Source organism: Drosophila melanogaster, chromosome 3R (assembly GCF_000001215.4).
Source record: "Drosophila melanogaster chromosome 3R".
NCBI classification, from domain to species: domain Eukaryota; kingdom Metazoa; phylum Arthropoda; class Insecta; order Diptera; family Drosophilidae; genus Drosophila; species Drosophila melanogaster.
Genome location: NT_033777.3, coordinates 21,536,713 through 21,557,417, shown reverse-complemented (window position 1 = coordinate 21,557,417; position 20,705 = coordinate 21,536,713). Strand labels below are relative to the sequence as shown.

The 20,705-nt window shown below is 44.4% G+C and overlaps 1 protein-coding gene across 2 annotated transcripts; it reads left to right on the top strand.

Moving 5' to 3' along the window:
• Positions 1-235: 235 nt before the first annotated feature.
• slou (slouch) lies at positions 236-8,757 on the top strand. 2 transcript variants are annotated; one of them, NM_057309.3, is made up of 4 exons: positions 236-1,786; positions 2,628-2,886; positions 7,679-7,956; positions 8,176-8,757. In NM_057309.3, the coding sequence occupies exons 1-4, from the start codon at positions 560-562 to the stop codon at positions 8,389-8,391; spliced, it is 1,980 nt and encodes a 659-aa protein (NP_476657.1). In that variant the 5' UTR covers positions 236-559; the 3' UTR covers positions 8,392-8,757. Both variants share the same exon structure in this region, with proteins under 2 accessions (NP_476657.1, NP_001262808.1).
• The last annotated feature ends 11,948 nt before the right edge of the window (positions 8,758-20,705 follow it).

Sequence of the window (20,705 nt, the reverse complement as noted above, 5' to 3'; positions counted from 1 at the left end):
GAAGGCAAATTAAATCATTAGATGCTAGTAGAGATTAGAGCCACGGCGGGGAGGAGCCAATCCACTCAAAGAACCACTCAGCGGTGGGCGTGTAGAGCGCCGCACAGAGAGTCACTCAAAGCAAAAACCACCACCATACCACGATAACTGCCTCCACCACCACCACCACCACCACCATAACCAGCACTACCACCAGAAGCAGAAGCAGCAGCAGCAGCAGCATCAGCATTTAGCTATTGACTTGCCACAGGCACACAACACGGCACATCTGTTGGATTAAGAACTCGGAGAAATCGGAAACAACCCTCATCATTACGCTTCTGGCTCTTGAGCGTGTGAGTCGTCGCGCGCGGATTACGACCAGGATAATCGGACGTCGGACGACGACGGCAGCAGCGGCAGCATAGGCAGCGTCCACGTCGGATATTGGCATCTCCGGATTCAGTCGATTGGCTGCCCTCAAGGTGACAAGACACGCAACGCGCAGTGAACACTCAGTGAACTCGAACTCTCAGTGAACGCCCAGTGAATCCAAGACAATATATCCAAAGACCCAAAAATGGTCATGTTGCAATCGCCGGCGCAAAAGGCCAGCGATAGTGCGTCAGCCCAAAACACAGCCGTCGGTGGCCTGATGAGTCCCAACTCGAACCCGGACTCGCCCAAGTCCAACACCTCGCCGGATGTGGCGAGTGCGGACAGTGTGGTGTCCGGCACAGGCGGTGGCAGCACTCCGCCAGCGGCCAAGATACCCAAGTTCATCATCAGCGCCAATGGCGCAGCGGTGGCGGGAAAACAGGAGCAGGAGCTGAGGTACTCCCTCGAACGGCTCAAGCAGATGAGCAGTGAATCGGGCAGCTTGCTCAGCCGCTTGAGCCCCTTGCAGGAGGACTCCCAGGATAAGGAGAAGCCCAATCACAACAACAATAACAGTCTAACTAATCACAATGCAAACAGCAATACACGTCGCTCGCAATCCCCTCCAGCATCGGTGGGATCCGTAAGCTTCTCCTCGCCAGCCCAGCAGCGAAAGCTCCTGGAACTGAATGCTGTGCGCCACTTGGCAAGGCCGGAGCCACTGCAGCATCCTCATGCGGCCCTGCTGCAGCAGCATCCCCACTTGCTGCAGAATCCGCAGTTCCTGGCCGCCGCCCAGCAGCACATGCACCATCATCAGCATCAGCATCACCAGCATCCCGCACATCCGCATTCGCATCAGCATCCGCATCCACACCCTCATCCGCATCCCCATCCGCATCCGTCGGCGGTCTTTCATTTGAGGGCTCCCAGCAGCAGCAGCACTGCCCCACCCTCGCCGGCCACCTCGCCCCTGTCGCCGCCCACATCCCCGGCCATGCATTCCGACCAGCAGATGAGTCCACCCATCGCTCCCCCCCAAAATCCGCCACATTCCTCGCAGCCACCACAACAGCAGCAGGTTGCCGCACCATCGGACATGGATCTCGAGCGGATTAAGCTGGTGGCTGCGGTGGCAGCCCGCACCACTCAAGCTTCCAGCACCTCCGCCTTGGCGTCCGCCTCGAACTCCGTGTCCAATGCCAGCATCTCCATCTCCAACTCCAGCTCCGGATCGCCCAGTGGACGCGACTTGAGCGACTACGGATTCCGAATACAGCTGGGTGGCCTGGCGGCGGCGGCAGCTGCTGCGGCGGCCACCTCGCGTCAAATTGCAGCAGCCACATACGCGAGGAGCGACACCAGCGAGGAGCTCAACGTCGATGGCAACGACGAGGACAGCAACGATGGATCGCACAGCACGCCGTCGGTAAGATAACTAGATTTCAGTGCACTAAGTGCAAGGATTTCGTAAAATCATATAGAAAAAGTTTAGATTAAATGTTTTGTGATTTTAATATTAAGGTGTGCCAATTATACAAAATGGATTTATTAAAATACTGGTTCTAAAATGAAGGCTGTTAGTGAAAATTTGAAAACTTAAATAGCAAATTTATTATTAATGTTGATATTTATTGCCCACACAATTGGTAGCTTTTATTAGCGTTGGCTAATACAAATTGATTTTATGTTCTGCTCAATTAGCTTTTTTATTAGATTTTGCGTTCGAGTAATTAACCCAATTAACACTTGGTCGAGAAAATATGCCAAAATTAACCTTTTTGTATGTTTATAGCTCGATTTTGAGATTTTCATTTTGTTTTTAAGCGTGTGGTATGTTGAGGAATTTGATTTATATCTATAGATTTTTATTTATAATTGGTATACTTTTCCAAATATATTTTTTATATTTTAGTTTAACTAAATTATATCACCTAGGACAACTAAGGTACACAAATTTTAAGTAGTTTACCAGTCGGTGATTAAGGTATTCCTTTCAACACTCAATTTAAAAACTTACCAAGAAAAGGCAACTGGTTCTTAATTAAAGCTGTTATCGAAATAATTATTTGACTCATTTTTGCAACAAACCATCTTTACAAGGTAGAAAATTATTCAAAACAATTAGTTTTTAAGATCAGTTTGGCAATTAAACGTAGGATTTATTCAATGCAAAGTGGTGAATATTGCTAGCAAATAAAGAGCAATAATTGCTGTCAATGAATTCATTACTTAATTCTATATCCCTACTTTCCCCTATATCCTTGTAGGTCTGCCCAGTGGATCTGACGCGATCGGTGAACAGCAGTGCTGCGGCGAATCCGAGTTCGGCCTCCACGAGTGCCTCCAGTGATCGAGATGCGGCCACAAAGCGGCTGGCCTTCTCCGTAGAGAACATACTGGATCCGAACAAGTTCACGGGCAACAAGCTGCCAAGTGGTCCTTTCGGCCATCCCAGGCAGTGGAGCTACGAGAGGGACGAGGAAATGCAGGAGCGATTGGATGACGATCAGAGCGAGGATATGTCTGGTGAGTGGGGATATTTATTACTCAACTGACTTAGACCCCGGCCCCACACCCAATGAGTCCGCAATCACTTTGATGGTTAGCTGTCTGATTTGATTGAAATCGGGGGAAATTCAGGACACACCAACCAGGCACGTTCCCCCGAGTGTCTCTGTGCAACACTCCGTGCTCGAGTACACGGGCAATGAAAGGGGATGGGCAGGACACCTGCAAACAGCTCGACTTCCCATCCGCATCTTCTGTTTTTTCTGTGCCCGGGATTCCTGTGGGTGGTTGAAGGCACATGTTATATTTATACTGCTGCTTGTATCGTTTTTGGGTATGTTTTGATTTTGAATTTGGCTTTCCGTTTTGCCAGCAGCACCCTCGAAATCTGGGACTCTGCCATTTCGAAGGCCCTGGGATTTTTCGTGTTGCCTGCTTTCCGGCGCAAGTCACGTACATATGTAGGTGCGGATGTGTGTTGATGCTTGTGTGTTGTGGTGTGTTTATGTTAGCAATGAAAGCATTTATATTTTGCGTGTATTCAATGGCAAACAAATGCGCAAATGCCAGAGCAATCAAAAAAAAATACAAAAATCTCCGATTTGGGAGGCTGGCACTCTTCGTTTTTCCAACGCAAACTTGTTTAGACCGAAAAAGCTGCACTCATATCCAATAAGGATTTTCAATAGAATTGCTTTTAATTGATTGATTGATGTTTTAATTGGGGAAAAACCATTGCCAGCTGGGAAGCTAAATTTCCTTTTTTCACTCTCTGTTTTCCCCCCACCAACTGTTTGTCTTGCTGCGGATCAGGTTTCGGGTTCCCAATGATTTTTTCGATGCCTTTGCTGCCTTTTTTCCTTCGATGGCTGGCTAAAATTTTGCTGAAAATTAATTGATTTTCATGCTTGGCTCGTTGCAAAGAAATTGCTCAAATAAAAATTTGCAAATTTGATTGAAGTTGTTGTGGGCGGGGGGCATTGCGATACCATCGCTAAGCCGCTGGCCAAAGCTCGAAAAAAAAGAAAAAGAAGAAGGTAAATGCTTATGGGGTTTTGGCTGATGGAGCTTAAGTTTAAGTTCTGCGTGGTTTATTTGAACGCTGCTCATGGTCTGATAATGAAACGAGTAGATCTAATTGGCAAATGGGTATTCATTACCCAATAATATGATCGTGTTTTGGGACTGAGAAGAAACTACATATTGTGACTATACATTATTCAGTATGCTTCACTGAGATAATTATTTATTCAAACTTTATTCACGTAATGTATCACGAATTGGCTTTGAAGACTTTTTTGCAAACTTGTAGTAAGAGCAATTTTACCCTTTCTAGCAATTTACCTTAAAGTATTTTTTTTTACGTCGGTAAAAATATTTTAAACACTCGAGGTTGTACTGTATTTCCATCGGCTGCAATAACCCATTCTCTTTGGTCTCTTTGAAGCTCTCGTATTTGTGTTTATCCAAGAAGCAATGTTCAATTTATATTGCCAATTAATTAACCTGTTTTAAGCCGCCGCACTACGACTGCTCTTAATGGGCAATTCGTTAAGCGCTTATGTAGAAAATTATAAACACGGAAAATGGCGTTTCGCTGGTCACGGTGGAATGACCATTCACATCAACACTCACAGGCACATTCACATTCACATCAACATCCACATCATTATCAACGACACATTATCGGCCATTTCCGACAGTCGGCTTTGCTGTTTGCGCATTTGTGTTTGTGTTAATAAAACACAATTAACTTCATCAATGGCGGGCGAGGGCTGTGAACATAACTGCTAATAAAACCGACTCAATGGCCGCGCCAACGACCCCATGAATGGGGGTTGGGATGTGGATGTGGATGTGTGCGTGTAGGTGGGCTTGGATGTGCAGTGGAGTGGTGGAGAGCACTGAAATGGAGGCAGACAGTCGACAGTCAGCCGAGGCAACTTTGCCACGATAATGATGTTGGAAATGATTATGTTGCTGCCAGTTTACAGCAACCCCAAGGCAGGATACACACACACACACACACACACACACAGACAGGAGACCTATAGACAGACAGTCAAGTGCGGGCATGTGTGTGCATCACGCATACGCACTGTTTGCCGGCTGGCATTCAACGATTGTTGCTTGGTGTTGCTGTAGTCATTAATTAGCAAGGTACTTAATTACCGCACATTCATTAGGCGCTTCAATGGAGCTGTCGCACTCACACACGCACACACACACACTCAGACAGCGAGAGATTCAAAGCCCCACTTCAACCCCCTGCTTGTGGGAGGAGGTGTTAATGCCTTCGCTTCGGTTTAGATTAGCGTAATTATGCGGCCCTTTGTCATTGCGACTAATTAGATTTTATGTCACCAGGACACTCGCTCCTAGCGCTCCTCTCGCTCCTTAACTTGGCGCATCTGCAGCTGGTTAATAATTCACAAATATTACGCATACGCCGGGGCTAACTGCAATTCTCGAAGGAGCCATTCATTGCGTTTCAGTCGCAGCAATTTGCATTTCATTTAAATTGCAAAACGTAAAACTAACAACACGAGCTAGGCACATTTGCAACAATAAAGCCACATATTGTCTGCATAATCCAGATAGCCAGAAAAGCAACTGAAATGCGCCCCAAAAGTCATATGAAAAAACAAGCGATAACCGGTCTGAGGTGGGGAAAGGGGCGGCAAAATCCGGGGGTGGCCGTCATTTAAATGTGGGCGGTACAGGGATGGAGGATGGAGCACAAATACACAGGCCGAGCAACCAACCCCGAAACAAAAATGTAAAATGGCTGCGAAAAACTTTTATTCTTTTTCAGCACTCAATTTGGCGCTCTCTTTTTCTGTCTCTCTCTCTCTCGTTCGCTCTCTTCTCTCGCGTGTGCTTTTATGGGCGACAGGACTCGTGGGATTCTTGTGTTTGTATCCGTGTCTGTTTGCCTATGTGTGTGTGTGTGTGTGTAATGCCGAGCTCCATTTCGCCTTCTTGCAGTTGCCGTAAAGTCAAGTTAAGCGACAATTTCCAGAGCAAGAGAGGTCGGCCCGGTTTTACGAGTATATCCGTCCATCAGCCACTCATTTATTATTTTATGAAAATGGCAAAATGAGACGACAAATGCTCCCCGGGGTCGCATTGGCCAGGCGGATGCGATTACAATGATTGCCCCGGCACAAAGAACTTCAAATTTATAAGCCATTTCCAGCAAGCCCCTGTGTGTGTGTGGGCTAAATTATGCGACAGTTTGTGGTAATTAACACTCGGATTTCATAATTAAGTTTAAATTGTATGTTGTAATTTCAGCTACCCCCTGTGTTCTTCTTTCCTTTTGGAAATTTCACTCCCCATCATGTGGGGTTCTCGTTTTCAGTCATCTTGTCTCCGCAATATCATCAACATTGCTTATGAAGTGCTTTCGTCATAATTATAATTAACGGAAGCCATTTTGTTAATGGCAGACACCAGACAGATAAGAATTTGTAATGATTCATGCCTTTGCGGCAGCTTAAATTATGCGTTAAATATTTAAGGCAGTTGAATGGATATTATCGAGAAATGCTCTTTTAAATGATGTGGATTATTTTTGAAAGGAATTGAATATAAAGGTATAAAGAGTTTAACATGTATCTAGAATTTAAGTGCAACAGGAATTCCATGTACCAATGCATTATTTACAACCTGTACTTATTTTGGGCTTGATTTTATACTCAAAGAAAGTAAAGGCTATTTCCCTTCACATAATATTCAGATTACCCTACGCAAATATGCATAATCCTTTCAGTTTAATTAAACGTCAGCACAAATATTGAACTGCGTCCGACGGGCTTTCCCCATTTTCCCCCACTTGACTGCTAGACATCACGCATACGCCACGTTGCAGCTCTCAGTTGAATGGTGGGCTGTTAATTCAATTGACTCAAACCAATTGTGGTCAGGGCCAGTCGTCGACTCGAATCGGTTAGATATATTGATGGGGCTGGCGGGCATCTAATGTGCCATTAATGCATATCAAAGTGCCTGCAAACACACTCCACAGCCCATTACCGGCGGTAAATGGTAGTGTGCCCACTCTGCGGATGTCTCGAAATTCGTTAAATATTAAATGAAGCGTTCACGTTAATTTTCGGTTTAATTGCCGGCCAGTCTGCGGTGCACTCTTAGGCGCACTCGCCACACTGCGCCCTCTAATTTCATGCAAACACGGCCAATCATGTTGGCCAATTAGCAGGGCCAACGCGAACATCCTTGACGGAGGGTTGACACTTTTGCCGACCCTTTTTTCGCCCGACTGAATCGATTCCGCAGCTTTGAAAGGGGTTCACCGCAAAATTGCCCTACGCCCCCGCAATAGAAATTTGTTAACAAGCAAAGTTCTTAGCGGCTTACAATATTTTCGCTTACCGAATTTGGCTTACTATTGCATAATATGACGCAATCAGAGTGGCAAAATGGCAATGCCGTAATTGGTAACTGATATTTCGATGAAAGGCACACCCACGTACATTTGGCCAGTTGGTGAGTTGCCTTAATTGAATTTTGATTGTCGAATCATGGCAATCAACGGGGCCAGACACTCCGCCCTCGGAAAAATTGCGGACTGGTCATCGGGCAGTCACATGTGCACCAACATGTGCCGAAAAATTCCAATTAATCGAACAATGATGCGGTGGCCGTGGTGATTGATTTCCGTTTTCCAATCCCCCAGGACATTGCCATTTGTCTGTGATGGATGGCCCTAGCCTGTTGACTTATGCAAAAAGAGAGACACCCGGAACTTATCGTGCCCAAATCTCCTCTTCTTTTTTTTGTCTTGCAGCCCAGGATTTGAATGACATGGATCAGGACGATATGTGTGACGATGGCAGCGATATCGACGATCCCAGCAGCGAGACGGACTCCAAAAAGGGAGGCAGTCGTAATGGGGATGGAAAGTCCGGAGGTGGCGGCGGAGGTGGTTCAAAGCCTCGACGAGCCCGCACCGCCTTCACGTACGAACAACTAGTTTCCCTGGAGAACAAGTTCAAGACCACCAGATATCTCAGCGTCTGCGAGCGACTGAACTTGGCCCTCAGCTTGAGCCTGACAGAGACGCAGGTGAGCAATGATTATATACTCTATTGTTAAAGATTAAAATCCAGAGAAGTTATGTATATTTTGCAAAAAGTTGGTATAAGTATTCTCTATGCTTTTCAATTTTAATAGAAGTAATTGAGTTAAAATATATTTTACTTTGAGTGACTAAATTGAAAAGAAGTTCATTACTGTTTTTGAAATATTTAAATACCAATGTCATTTCTCATCATCCTTTTACAGGTTAAAATTTGGTTCCAGAACCGCCGCACCAAGTGGAAGAAGCAGAACCCCGGCATGGATGTCAACTCCCCCACCATCCCCCCGCCCGGCGGCGGCTCCTTCGGACCGGGGGCATATGCCAGCGGACTCCTGTACTCGCACGCGGTGCCCTATCCGCCATACGGCCCCTACTTCCACCCCCTGGGCGCACATCACCTCAGCCACTCGCACTCATAAAATTGCAAGATGCAACAGCGATTGTTGCAACTGTTCGAAAAGCGCGGCCGGGCGGTGGCGGGAGGGGCAGGTCCTGCGGCCGGAAGTGGATCGGTGGATCCCAAGGATAAAATGTAAATGTCAAACTGCTTTAAGTGTGTGTTTAGTGTTCGACCAGAGATTTCCTTTGTTACTTCGATTCTTTCGATTACCCGCTGTATATAGTTTTTGTAAAATATACTTACTATGCTAGTGCTTAGAACCTCGAATGCCATATCTAGATTTAAATTATACAATTACCTGTAGCGTTTAAGTGGCAAGCAAAATCAAAAGGAGCAAACGAAAAGTTGCATAAATGTCAAGTGAAAAATAAACATTTTGAAAACTAACCAGAACGATGTGCATATATGTTTACTCAAATATCGGATGATCGCCTTTGGGGGATGCAAGGACACAATAGCAATGTTGGTGCTGCAGTATGGGTGCGTGCGAGTGTGTGTTTGTATCGTGTGAAATGGCAGGACAACAATGCTAAGTCAAGTGTAAAATTTTAAATTTGCTTCTCATTTGCCATCAGGGGCTCAGGCGGCACTCAGATACCCAGACACTCACACCCGGCCACTCAATTATGTGGCAAACGGATGCGAATACGAAATTTCTTAATCCGCTTTGGGTGACACAATGCTCCTGGCCGCCGCCGGCCGTCTGTCTCGCTCTCTGGCTGGATATATCTTCCTGTTCCGGTGAAGTCGGGCGGCGAGAGGTTGTCAAAACAGTGACAAGCAAATGAATAAATTCACGCGCACACACCTCCGGCCCATTGATATTATAATCGCCTCAGGGTGTGTGCGTGTATGAGTGTTTTGCGTGTGTTCGGGCCAAGATGCGTATAATTGAAACAGAAATCGAGAAATCCATGCATGACCGGTCATTTGGGCACGGATTGACTGCGCCTGCCACTGACATCGGAACACAAACGCAAACAGAGCGAGTGGAGCCGGGAAAATCCGTTTATATCTATTACCACCGGACTCACTCTGTTTTTTTTTTTGAGCGGGTGCATTTGGAATTATTTCGGTTTCATGCCGTGCCAGCGCGTTCTTTCATTTTCGCCTAAATAATTTATTAACAATTTTTGCTTTTACATTTGTTTAAAGCTTTGCTTAAGTACTTTGCAATTAGTCGCCCAAATCCTGTTTGCACCGCACGCCTACACATGCACGCATCCTTCGCAAGGACGCGCATGTGTCGGTGTGCGGTAATTTCTGTAAATGTAAGTCGCTAAATTATTCAGCTGCAGACATGTGAGCAAATTGAAACAGCAACGAGCGGGACGGGTGGGGTCTGTTTAATTTGCATAAAATTAATGCTTATTTTAGTTGCACACACTTCATCCCGAAAACTTTTAGCGGAGGAGAGAGCGAAATGGGGACACGAATCCTGTGTGCATTAGCATTCTTTTGGGGGTTTCTAAAACAACAATCAAATCTGCATCCCATAATTTACTGTTCTCAAATATCCCAACGGATACTTAATCCATAAAGTTAATTAATGAGTTTTATTAGACAGTGAAATTGCGGAAAAAGATTGCAAATCTGTATTATATCTAGTATAAAAGAGTTTCCAATTAACGTTCTACAAAAACAACCAGCAAATAAAGCTAATTGTAGCATGATGAAACAGTAATTAAATAGTATCAAGGCATCAATGTATACCAAAGGACAACACCTTATAATAAATTATATAAAAACAGGCAGTATATATATATATAGAACTATCACTCACAACAAAGTTACATCTTTATTCTCATTTTTGTTCCATTTCACGGGTACATGAGATATAGTTGTCCGATCCGTACTACTCCGACTTACATATACTTACACATACTTTTAAACATGCTTATCTATTTTATTATTTTCTTGGTTGACTAATTCTATTGATTTGCAAAAACAATATGAAATTCCTTGTTCGCAATGATTCTAGTTTACAATATCTCCACCGACAGATGGACTCGGCTCAAGAATCTAGTTTAACTGCTTAAAAAATCTTTTTCGTTATCAAATTGATGGCAATTCTATTGAGCACGAAGAAAGTTTAACAAACGCTAATATCCTTTGTAATAGCCTTAGCAAATATTGCTACGTAAACCACGTAAAATACATCCTTATGTACCATTTCGTTCGCAATCCAGATCTCCACGAACGATTCAACTTAGTCTGTGGGAAATAAGCTATAACTTTAAACAGAGCTTCCTAAGCCCTAATACGATTTGAAATTTATACGCTGGGGGTGTAAATTAGGCCTGACAAAAACGCCTCGCAAATCAGTGAAACGATAAATTAACGCCGGGTCGGCTGGCGCTAAGCTACCCTTAACGAGGCCCAAAATGCCTCCAAACGCAAATCCAAGACAATTGCTTTTCAATCCAGAGTCCGGAGTCTCGAGTGTCGCAGCCAGCGGATGGAAGTTGTGGAACTTTCGGTGTCACTCTCCGAAGATTTTCCGCAGAATCAAAACACGACACTCACACAATTAAGTCGTTTTCCCCGCCCGCTCATTTCCCATTAATCCCCGAGCTGAGTTTCCCGTGAATTTGAGTCTGAATTCGATTTCGATTTCGAGCAGTGTGTTGTGGGCCAAGCTGTGAGCTTCTAGTTGAGTTCTTTCTAGTTCTTTTTTTTTTTTGTTCACGCTTTTCAGAAGGGCCTTCTTACGCGCCTGAATTGCTCCAGATTACGCATACATCACATCCTCGTCCTCCAAGTGGGTATGTGCCCAAGTTGCGTTGGTGTGAGCAGCGTTTAATCTGCACCATTGACTTCTCTTCTCTGGAGAAAAGCCACTGCTCCTCGCTGCCGCGGAGAAACCATCCCCCTGGCTGGTCGCTTGGGTGGGTGCTAGTAAATTTTATGCGAATATTTAGTTTGCCCTCGTTATCGGCGCGGCTTTATCGAAACTTATTGTGTTTGTTTAATTGAATTTGGATTGCTGCGACAATTTCGCGACTGAGTGCGCTCCAAAAACTCTGCCGGAGCGTAGATAAATAGGGATCCGGCAAACTACTCCTCCGCTGCCGAGTCTCCCTGTCTAATTGGGAGTGGTAGATAAAGTTGCGACTTAGTTTAGTTCATTTAGTCCGCCATTCGCTGGCGTTGGCGCATCTATCTGTTTCTTTGGCTGCAATTAAAATTTAATAAGTGCACCACGCCCTCCAAAAAAAAAAAAAAACACCCTACACCCTACATACTATGTATACATATGCGGCTCATATAAATTATGGCCTGAAGTTGACATAAACAAGCTCCCAAGAGTCCTTTTGCCAAAGTTATATGACAGATTTGCACAGAGCGTTTTGATGAAGCTCGGGTCGGATGGGCGGATGGGCGGATGGTTGGATGGTCGGACTGGTGCAAGGACGAAGGGCCGGAAACGCTAAAGTGTCACCAGGGAGCGGATGGGTGGGTGGGCGCTCGCCTGGCACATGTGTCTTCAGTCACAATCGCCAGGGGGTGGGTTCCGTCGAGCCCTTTGTTGTTTTCCGGGCGAATCACATTTTGATGATTGTCAATGTGACTTTAATGCCATCTCTCAACTCTAGGGCTCAACTCCAGGGCCCCGACCTCGTTTCCCGGGGCACGTGCAAAAGGGCTGTCCCAGAGACACTGATCGTAATGCTGACATCTGTGGATTAAATTGCAATTTGTGCTCATGTAATATTGAAGCCCAGTGCTATGCTGTAAGTGTAACGCGTTTTCTCCCATTGTTTGCGCGAACTTAACTGGTTCGGTTTGTGTTCCCCATTTTGCCGGGCTATTAATATTTGAAATTGCGCATGGGCAATAAAACTGTAAAAAAACACCGCCTTTGTGCTGAAAGTTATTCTTGATGTTTTTATGGTCGATTAGAGGTGGAGGTTTAAATAAGGCAAGTCCCATATTTAAAAAAAAATGCAACAATTCAAAGCCAATGACTTGAGGTGATATTGGCTTCGATTATGCAGTTAAGCCTGCAAAATATTTCCTAATTACATTGATACATAAAGTAGACTATACATGTATCCAATGAGCCCCCATAGAAATGCCATCGTCGAATCTTTGTACCATTCATATTCATGTTTCGAAATCCACCCCCGTGTAGTTTTTAGTTCGAATCGCCATACAAGGGTTATTCAAAACATCCAACTTTCGATTACCCATAGATAAGATAGAATGCCGGATTCCCACATTTCCGCTGGCCAATTGAGTGGCCAATTGATTGGCATTTAGGCGTTGCACGCGCCACCAATTCATCATCGTCGCGATCAGACTCACCTGTCAGCCGGAATGATGACGGCGTTCCACTCTGAAGGGCGTCGCGAATCTAACCAAATTGGACGTGTGCCCGGCTTGGCCCGTCTGCCCGAATAATTCGCAGTTAATTTCCCGGCAAGCGTGCCGAAATGAGGCACAAAGCCCGGCAATTTCGAGATGCGACTACGGGCCTTTTCGCCGATTTTATTTGGTGAGAAAACATTTACGCACTAATTTCTGGGCATTGACTGGGCCAGCGGTACTCCTCCTCCTGTGCCTGCTTCCTTGCCCATTAGCCCTGTGACCAGAAACCAGTTGCATGCCAATTGGTTTGCAATTTGCCGCGCTTAGCAGGAGGATGGGTGGGTGGTGCCTAGTGGCCGGGGTAAATGCGCACTAGCGGGTGGCCATGGGTGGCGGTGGCAGTGGGTGGCAGCGGCCTTTGCGGGGTTGGCCGCAAATAGCGCACGCGTAGCTGCCCGACGCGTGGCTCAATTACGCGGTTAAATGCATTCAAATTGAGTTGTTTATACTGCGGGCGTGTGTTCGGGCTCGGTCATTTGTGGATCGCTCTGTTCCGGAGTCAGAACTGCCGAATTGGCTTTTACTTAGCCAAAGTTACCTATATGACTGTGTCTGAGTCATATTAACCAAGATACAAAAAGTTAGCTAGTAATTAACCAATACATTTCTATTTAGGCAAAGAGCTTTTGATAAGTACTTAAGGATATGATTTACTTCGCTTATAAGATATTCTGGCCACTGTGGATCATAAAATCTAAATTTTTCATAACTTTTTACAAATGAATAAGAATCCGTTTTTGGCAGTACCTTGGCTTAGCTATTTTTGGTACCTCATCTTTGGTAGAATGCTCTTGCTCTGCATACTTATGTGAACGCCGTTGGCAAATCAGTTCCGGTTACAGTTGTTGCCATTGTTTGAGCCCGCAAACGCCACGCGGCCAAAGAGCATTGTTCACGGGTTTTGGGCAAGTGTTGTTGGGCCAGGGCCACCCATTTAACCCACCAGTGTCAGCGGCAAACATAAAACTATCAGCATTCCGAATGGCCAGAAGTTGCCACCAGCTGGTTGATTATTTATGTCATTGCTACCCTTTAGCCGGGCTTTCTTGCGAAATCCGCTTAAGTGTGACATTACAGGCGAAAGCAAACAAAGCCGGCACATAATTAAAGGAGCTGCCGCCAACTTTGCGGGCAAAGGACTCGTCCATGTTTATAAGAACCCCAACAGTATGAACACTGTGCACAAAGATTTAGTTTAGTTAGAAGGATGTGCATATTGTATATAGTGAGTTACATTTGCAAATTGCGACTAATAGTTTCTTGCTTATAAATAATCAAAAATTAAACCATACTAACTTTAACTCAATGTACCCATTTAAGGATACGATATTAGATGGTAAAGGTAATTGTATTTTACCTTAAAGTGTCACATAATCTATAAAAAGATTTCAGCTCATGTAGAGCAAATTGGATAATCGATGTTTATTAACAGCTACCTAGTGGTTTAAAGAACTTTTCTTTCCGTGCACTGGAAGATAAAGGAAGGCAGAACCTCCTGGCAGACAACAAACTACAGCAATTATAATACGCGAAGTGCGGCGGAACTAAGCAGCCACAAAGGAGCGGAAAGTATCTTTTGATGTTGCATTTACAAGGATTAATTTATTTGCATTTGCCCTGAGCAAGTGTCCCTGTCATCCTGTTGACTTTCCAGCAGTCGTGGGCCCCATCAGGCTGCGCAATCTTCCATCAATTTATTTAATTTATTCGTTATATCCGACTGACTACGAAGCATGGAACTCAATTACCGGGCCAGCTCTCAGATTGCTGGTAATTCACCTTTTCTGCTCCAAGTCGGTTTCATTTGTTGCGCTAGATTTTTCTCAATCACATACGGACTGGAGCAAGTCCCCCGGGGGATTGGCAGGGCAAACTAGTCCAGACACATCTGCGGTGGCTCGGGCTCCCAAATAAACTTGGCTAACAAAGAGGACATTTGCAAATGGCTTTGGTTTGCTGCCTTGCCGGCCGTAATGAGCAGATTTGTTTTAATAAGAAAGGACTGCAAACTAAGCGCCCGACCTGGCCTCACTTGGCAGTTTTAAAATGAGCAGCCCGACCGGCAACTAATTGTGACCGAAATCCGCATCTGGATCTGGATAGGGCTAGAGTATCCCCAACCCCTTTCGACCTATTCATCCCATTTTTGCCGACGGCGGGCGGCGAGCTTAACAAATCGCTAGTCCGCAAAATGAATGAGTCTTCGCAGGGGATGCTGCTAATGTGCTCGTTAAAGTTTTCCGCTGGCAGGAAGTGAGCAAAAAGATGCGACACCTGCAGAATACTCGCATCTGGTCGTTATGACAATGCAGCGCATCAACTGGATGTGCCAAAATTGTCAAATAATTATCGCAGCCAATGCTGGTGGATGGTGATGCCAGTTCAGCTCTTTTAAAGCTAACTATTTGCAAAGCCGAGACAAATGCTGCATGTTATGTATATATATAGCATAATGTTGTTAAAACCTATTCTTTTACTGGTCATTCTTGCTAGTTATACAAGATAAACAAACTGATACAAACAAATATTTTGTAAATGAAGCTTATTTATGAATCTTTAAAAGTTACAGCTACTTTACAACAAGAAATATAAACAAATTAAATTTAATTATATTTTCAAGGTTTAAAATTCATTAAAAATTTTCGGAGCAGCTATAACCAATAAAGTAGGCTACACGAGGTAATTTAGGCCACTTTAACCATTACTTTTATATTTAAACATTAAATTCAGCTACAATTATTCGGTAATCCTCACTGAGCAACACTGCTAGAACACGCTGTTCCTGATCACGCTTTTCGCTTTTGGTTGCCAATAGCGTTGCTAATTAGCGGATGGCCCGACCTCAGGTCGTTATATCTATTGGTTTTCCACCACATATTTGCTGTCCATTGTTCGGGCGTTCGATTTTCGGGCATCAGCGTGAAATGGGATTGCTGGAAAATGTAGCTGGAAAAAAGGGACCCAGAAAGAGAACTAACCCTTTGGACAAGTTGAAGTTCTTTCGGATGAGCGCACGCAATTCAATTTTAAACTAACAACTTAATCCTTTATTCAATTTGAAACCCATTAAAAGGACATTGCTTATCCTTTTAAGTGAATGCAAACAGCTTTTAATGTAAATAGGAAAACGAGATCGATGCCGGAGAGTTTGCCAATCTCTCCAGCTGAATCATCTGCATTCGTCCTGTGGAAGTGGATGTGGAAGAGGAAAATTAAAATGCAATCGGTAACCGGTTCGATTTTGGCCGAACGGCCAATTGACATTTGCAACCGCACTTAAGAGCCGGGCGCTCCGGTCCTTTGAGCACCGTATCCTCATCCGAATCCGAATTCTTGTACCGGAATCTGGAATCGCACTCGAGAACAAATCGAGAAGAGTTGGCTGGCCGAGACGAGGCACGGCGACTGAATTCCATTTGAATATTTCATGCTGTTGTGGTGGCAAAAATTTTAAATCGACTCAAGTCAAGTGTGTGGGGCTGCCGAAATCAATCTCGATTTGTGTGGCAAACGAATTAACATAGGATCTGGAGGCAATGTAAGTGTAAGCCACTTGTGCCGCAGAGTCGGTTGCATTTGCTACTTAGTGTCGCCCCCAGCCAGCTTCTCCTCCTGCCCATCCTCCGCCACTTCCAGCCACTTATCCTTGTCTCTCCGATTCTGATTCCGATTCCGATTTTCATGGTTTTGTTTGAGCTATGCATTTGGCTCTTAATACCTTCAAGTTTACTTTTTTAAATGTATTTTATATTTGATTCCGGCAACGCACCATCAACACCACCAACAACAGGGCCACCATCCCCACATTTTCCAAATCTTTCACTTCCCCTGATGAGGAAATCGTCCCAAAACCAGGGCCACTAAGTAGAGTTTGGGAAATTCACCATGTGCACTCACGTAGTATAATTTACCCTCCTCGGCACAATAAAAAGTAGAAACTTAGCTGCAAGTATTTCCTTTTCTCCTGTTTCCTTTTCATTTTTTTTTTTTTATTTTAAGCAGTGCGCCTTTTTTGATTGCCTTTTGTTTTGCCTGCCGCCCATTGTTGTTGCCCGTAATGGGTGATGCTGGGTTTCCCTGGAAAAGCCTTCGGGATGGGACCAAAAAGAACTTTCCCATAGCCAAGTGCTTTGGCACATTGTAGCATCTCGTGTGGGCTACATTTTTAGAAGGAAACTTGACCCGGAGGGGCATATCACAAAAGCTAGTATCAAGGATACGGAAAATGTTAAGGTGTAAACACTTGGAGAAATATCTAAGGCATTGGCACCTTTTCAAACGAGCCACTCAAGTAACTATTTTCCAATTTAAGGACAGTCTTTTCTTTTAACATTTTACACAATTTCTAGACAATGCCTTTATGAAGTTATATTCCTAATCTGGATATTGAAACTACATATAGTGGGTGTGCGGGGGAGTTGATGAAATTGATTTTAAGATTGCTAAATTGCGCCACCTGGTGGCGGTTACACTTCTTATAATAGCACTTTGTGGGAGTAAGAGTGGGCGTGCCAATCTTCTGTTACTGCTACATACTTTTCTAAATAATAATTATAATAATATATATATATATTTTATCATGGCCATGTGTTAAGTACCCGTTTTAAATAACTTCTTCAGTACTAATCACTCACACAAAGTCAAATCTCCACTAAACGTTTACTATCGAAAATAGTGCTTAACCCTGGGGCAATGCGATCGAACATAAATTGCTGATTTTGAGCGCAACTTAACAGTCATTAATAAGGATACTTTCCTTTGTCTACTCCATCACACGATTGTATACACAAACGCTGTAGTTTTTCAATTGGATTGTCCTTCAGCTTCCACAAAGAGGACCTTCCCTCTTAGGCTGCAAACTGTCCTCGACCAGGCTGAACAAACAACAATATTTGGACACGCGACTCGTTGGCCACTTGAGCTGAGTTCCGAATGGGAAGTTGACAGTTTTTGGCAGAAGACAACAAACGGAGGGCCCGACAAACATCGCAGGGATATAAATGTCAGCGAGTCAATGCTGAACAAACAAAAAAAATGTAAATAACGTGAAATTACAGAAATATTAAATGCTACCCCGAAGGGATGGCCCTTACCCACCTGTCGCAAATCCCAGCAGAAATCTCGGAAGAATGTGGGAGCATCAGGATGAGCCAATCCTCGACAGGCTTATGGCCACTTACCCCAGTCGCAGCTGAAGTGGGGACACAGTTGGCAGGACACTAATAAGCAGCCAGTCAATCGGGTCAACTGGCGGAGCTTGGGCTAACTTCTTATCTATAAATGGCCATAAGCCACGAAACGAAATGCGTGTCCTTTTTGTGTCCTTTTTTTCGGACACTTACTTTATTCTGGCATTTTTTTTTCTGGTTAGCTGCCACTTGGTCTATCATTAAGACCCGAATTTCAACACATTTGTGCGCATAATCCCTTAAGGCTCTTTAAACTTTACACACTTTTCAGATGTCCACCTTCCCCGAGAAAGGACACAATTTGGGCTTTGCCGTACCGGAAAAAAGAATCCAACTAAATCCTTTTTTCCCGCAGACTTGTTGAAATAAAAAATTCCAGGGGAAAAGGTTAAAAACATCAAGACTAAAAGGCGCAGGCATTATGATGGGTCTTGAGTTTTAATTGAGTGTGTGAGCGGTGAGAGGACGAGGCGGGGGTCATCCTGGCCAAAGGATGGCCCAAATTGTGCTAAAACAATTTGCAGCGTGTATGTGTGTGTTTTGTGCCCAATTAGAGTTGCAGCAGCGGTCACTTGAAGGACAGGCAAAAGTTTCATGGAATGGCCCGAAACTTTTCCATTTACGCCTCAAGTATGAGTAATTGAATCCCACTCCTTGGCCAGATTTCCTCCTTCCGACTCTGTTCCAGAATATGCTAATTATCGGCTTAGGCGCATTTTTCAATTAGGACTGCCAAAGTTTCCCCTCAGCAACAAATTAATTTAATTACTACGAAAAACAATTACCGACTGCAGATGCTGGAGAGGATGTTACTTTCTGCAGAGAGCGATGTTGACCAATTCAAATGTACAGATATATTTGAATGCCATATATTGTAAGATACATATATTAACAAAATGAATTCCTAACAGTCTCATATAATATTATAATTCGTAAAACCCCAGAACCGTTTCAGGAATACTTCTGTTACTTTTGTGCCTATTAGATTGTAATTGGATCTGTGTATTTTAGAATCGTGACTAATCGCAGGTAGGTTGTAAACGGAAGCGCACCAAATGCGATGATGAAAGAGATCCCGACTGTGTGGCATAATTGCGTCATTGCGTCATTTGCCACGCCATCACGCCGCATCCTGGCATATCCAGGCATGTCCTGCCATATCATGGCACATCCTGGAACGCACTGGCGCTCCGTAATAGGAGCCGTAATTCACGCCGCAGCATGCCTAATTATAAAATTAGTTATGGCCCGGCGGGCCAACGATGCTCGCAAGTCAATTAAACAAATAACTGGCGATAATTCGCCCCGCGGCGCAGTAATTCGCCAAATAATCCACCCTGCCAGAACCGCCGGCAATTGATTTATCAGTCGACAATTTGGCATGCAAACAACGCGGAGACCCGTAAAATGATCCATCTATCCGCCGGAGGCCTCCTCTTATATTGTTGACAGCTCGTCAGCTAATTACACGCCACAATAACTTTAATAACTTTGCAGTCGACTCGTCTTCGGCTTGCTGCCTGTATATCTATACATATATATGTATATATCTATATGTATGTTTGTACTTTTATCATCAACACTTCGACGGGCTAAACATTTTAATTAACTGGAGGCGTTCTCGGCTGCGTCTCCTTTCTTTTCCCTGCAAGTTTATGACTACTTAACCGCCGCTCATTTCACACTTGCCCCGTCGTGGAGCTCCGTCATCCTCCCATCATCCCCCCTAATCGATTTCGGCTTTCATCGCAAAGTGGCAAACAATGTTTCATAATTTTAACGCTCTGCCCGGCGGCAGTGCTTCCTGTTTCGCGGCGAAGTCTTCCGATGCCTGGCCCTTGGCCCGCGAGTCCTTCGTTATTTCCTGCAATTTATGACGCATAAATAAACTGAATTTCAAACTAAAGGCGTCATCTATGCGACTAACAGCGGGGCAAACAGCAAAAAAAAGTGCTCAAACTCATTAATTTAAACGAGATTTGACGTGCGCTTTGATAAAGCCGCAATTTATATTCGCGCCAACGTGGCCCAAAGAGTTGGCCAAAAGGGCAGGGGGGCCGGACTTGGGAGGCAGTCTGCGATTGCTGGGTTTAGTTTACGAGAACAATGGCCGGTTTAGTGACATGGCGGGCTGGAAAAAATATGATTCTATATGCAAAGCTCAATTACTGCACTGCGAGGAATTGGGTGGAACTTAGCTCAAAGCATCTTGAAAGGATGGAGAGAAAAACTGAGCACATTAACGCTAGTAACTTAAGCCACAAAATAAAAAAACTATAATAAGTTGAACACACCTTGCTTTAATGGATCTTTAATGGAGTGATCTCTTGTATCTTTCAGTGCACTCGCCGAAAAAGAAAACGAAACGTTCTCCACTTATAGCCACAACAAAGGGGCAAGCAACCAACTATGTGTGGACTAGCTGGTCATCGCCATTTTGGCAGCGGACTCCATTTGCAAAAGCAATTAATATGCTTTTTGTTCTTGCTCCTTTGGCTGCCGGACTGCCCAATGGCACATAAATTTCAACAAAGTTGTCGTGGCCCTGTTAGCATCTCGTAATCGAGTCAAGGCACATCCTCGAAATCCTCTAAAGGGGAGTTTCTGGAAACAGGTGGGGAGTGGAGAAAAAAAGCTGGGGACTAGGTAAGCCAACAATTTGCATGCATTTAAATGATGGGCGACAGTGCGGTGGTCCAAAACGCAACTAAACTGGTTGTGGTGGTTTGGCCAGAACTAAATAAATATTTACGCACATGTGGCCAAAAAATGT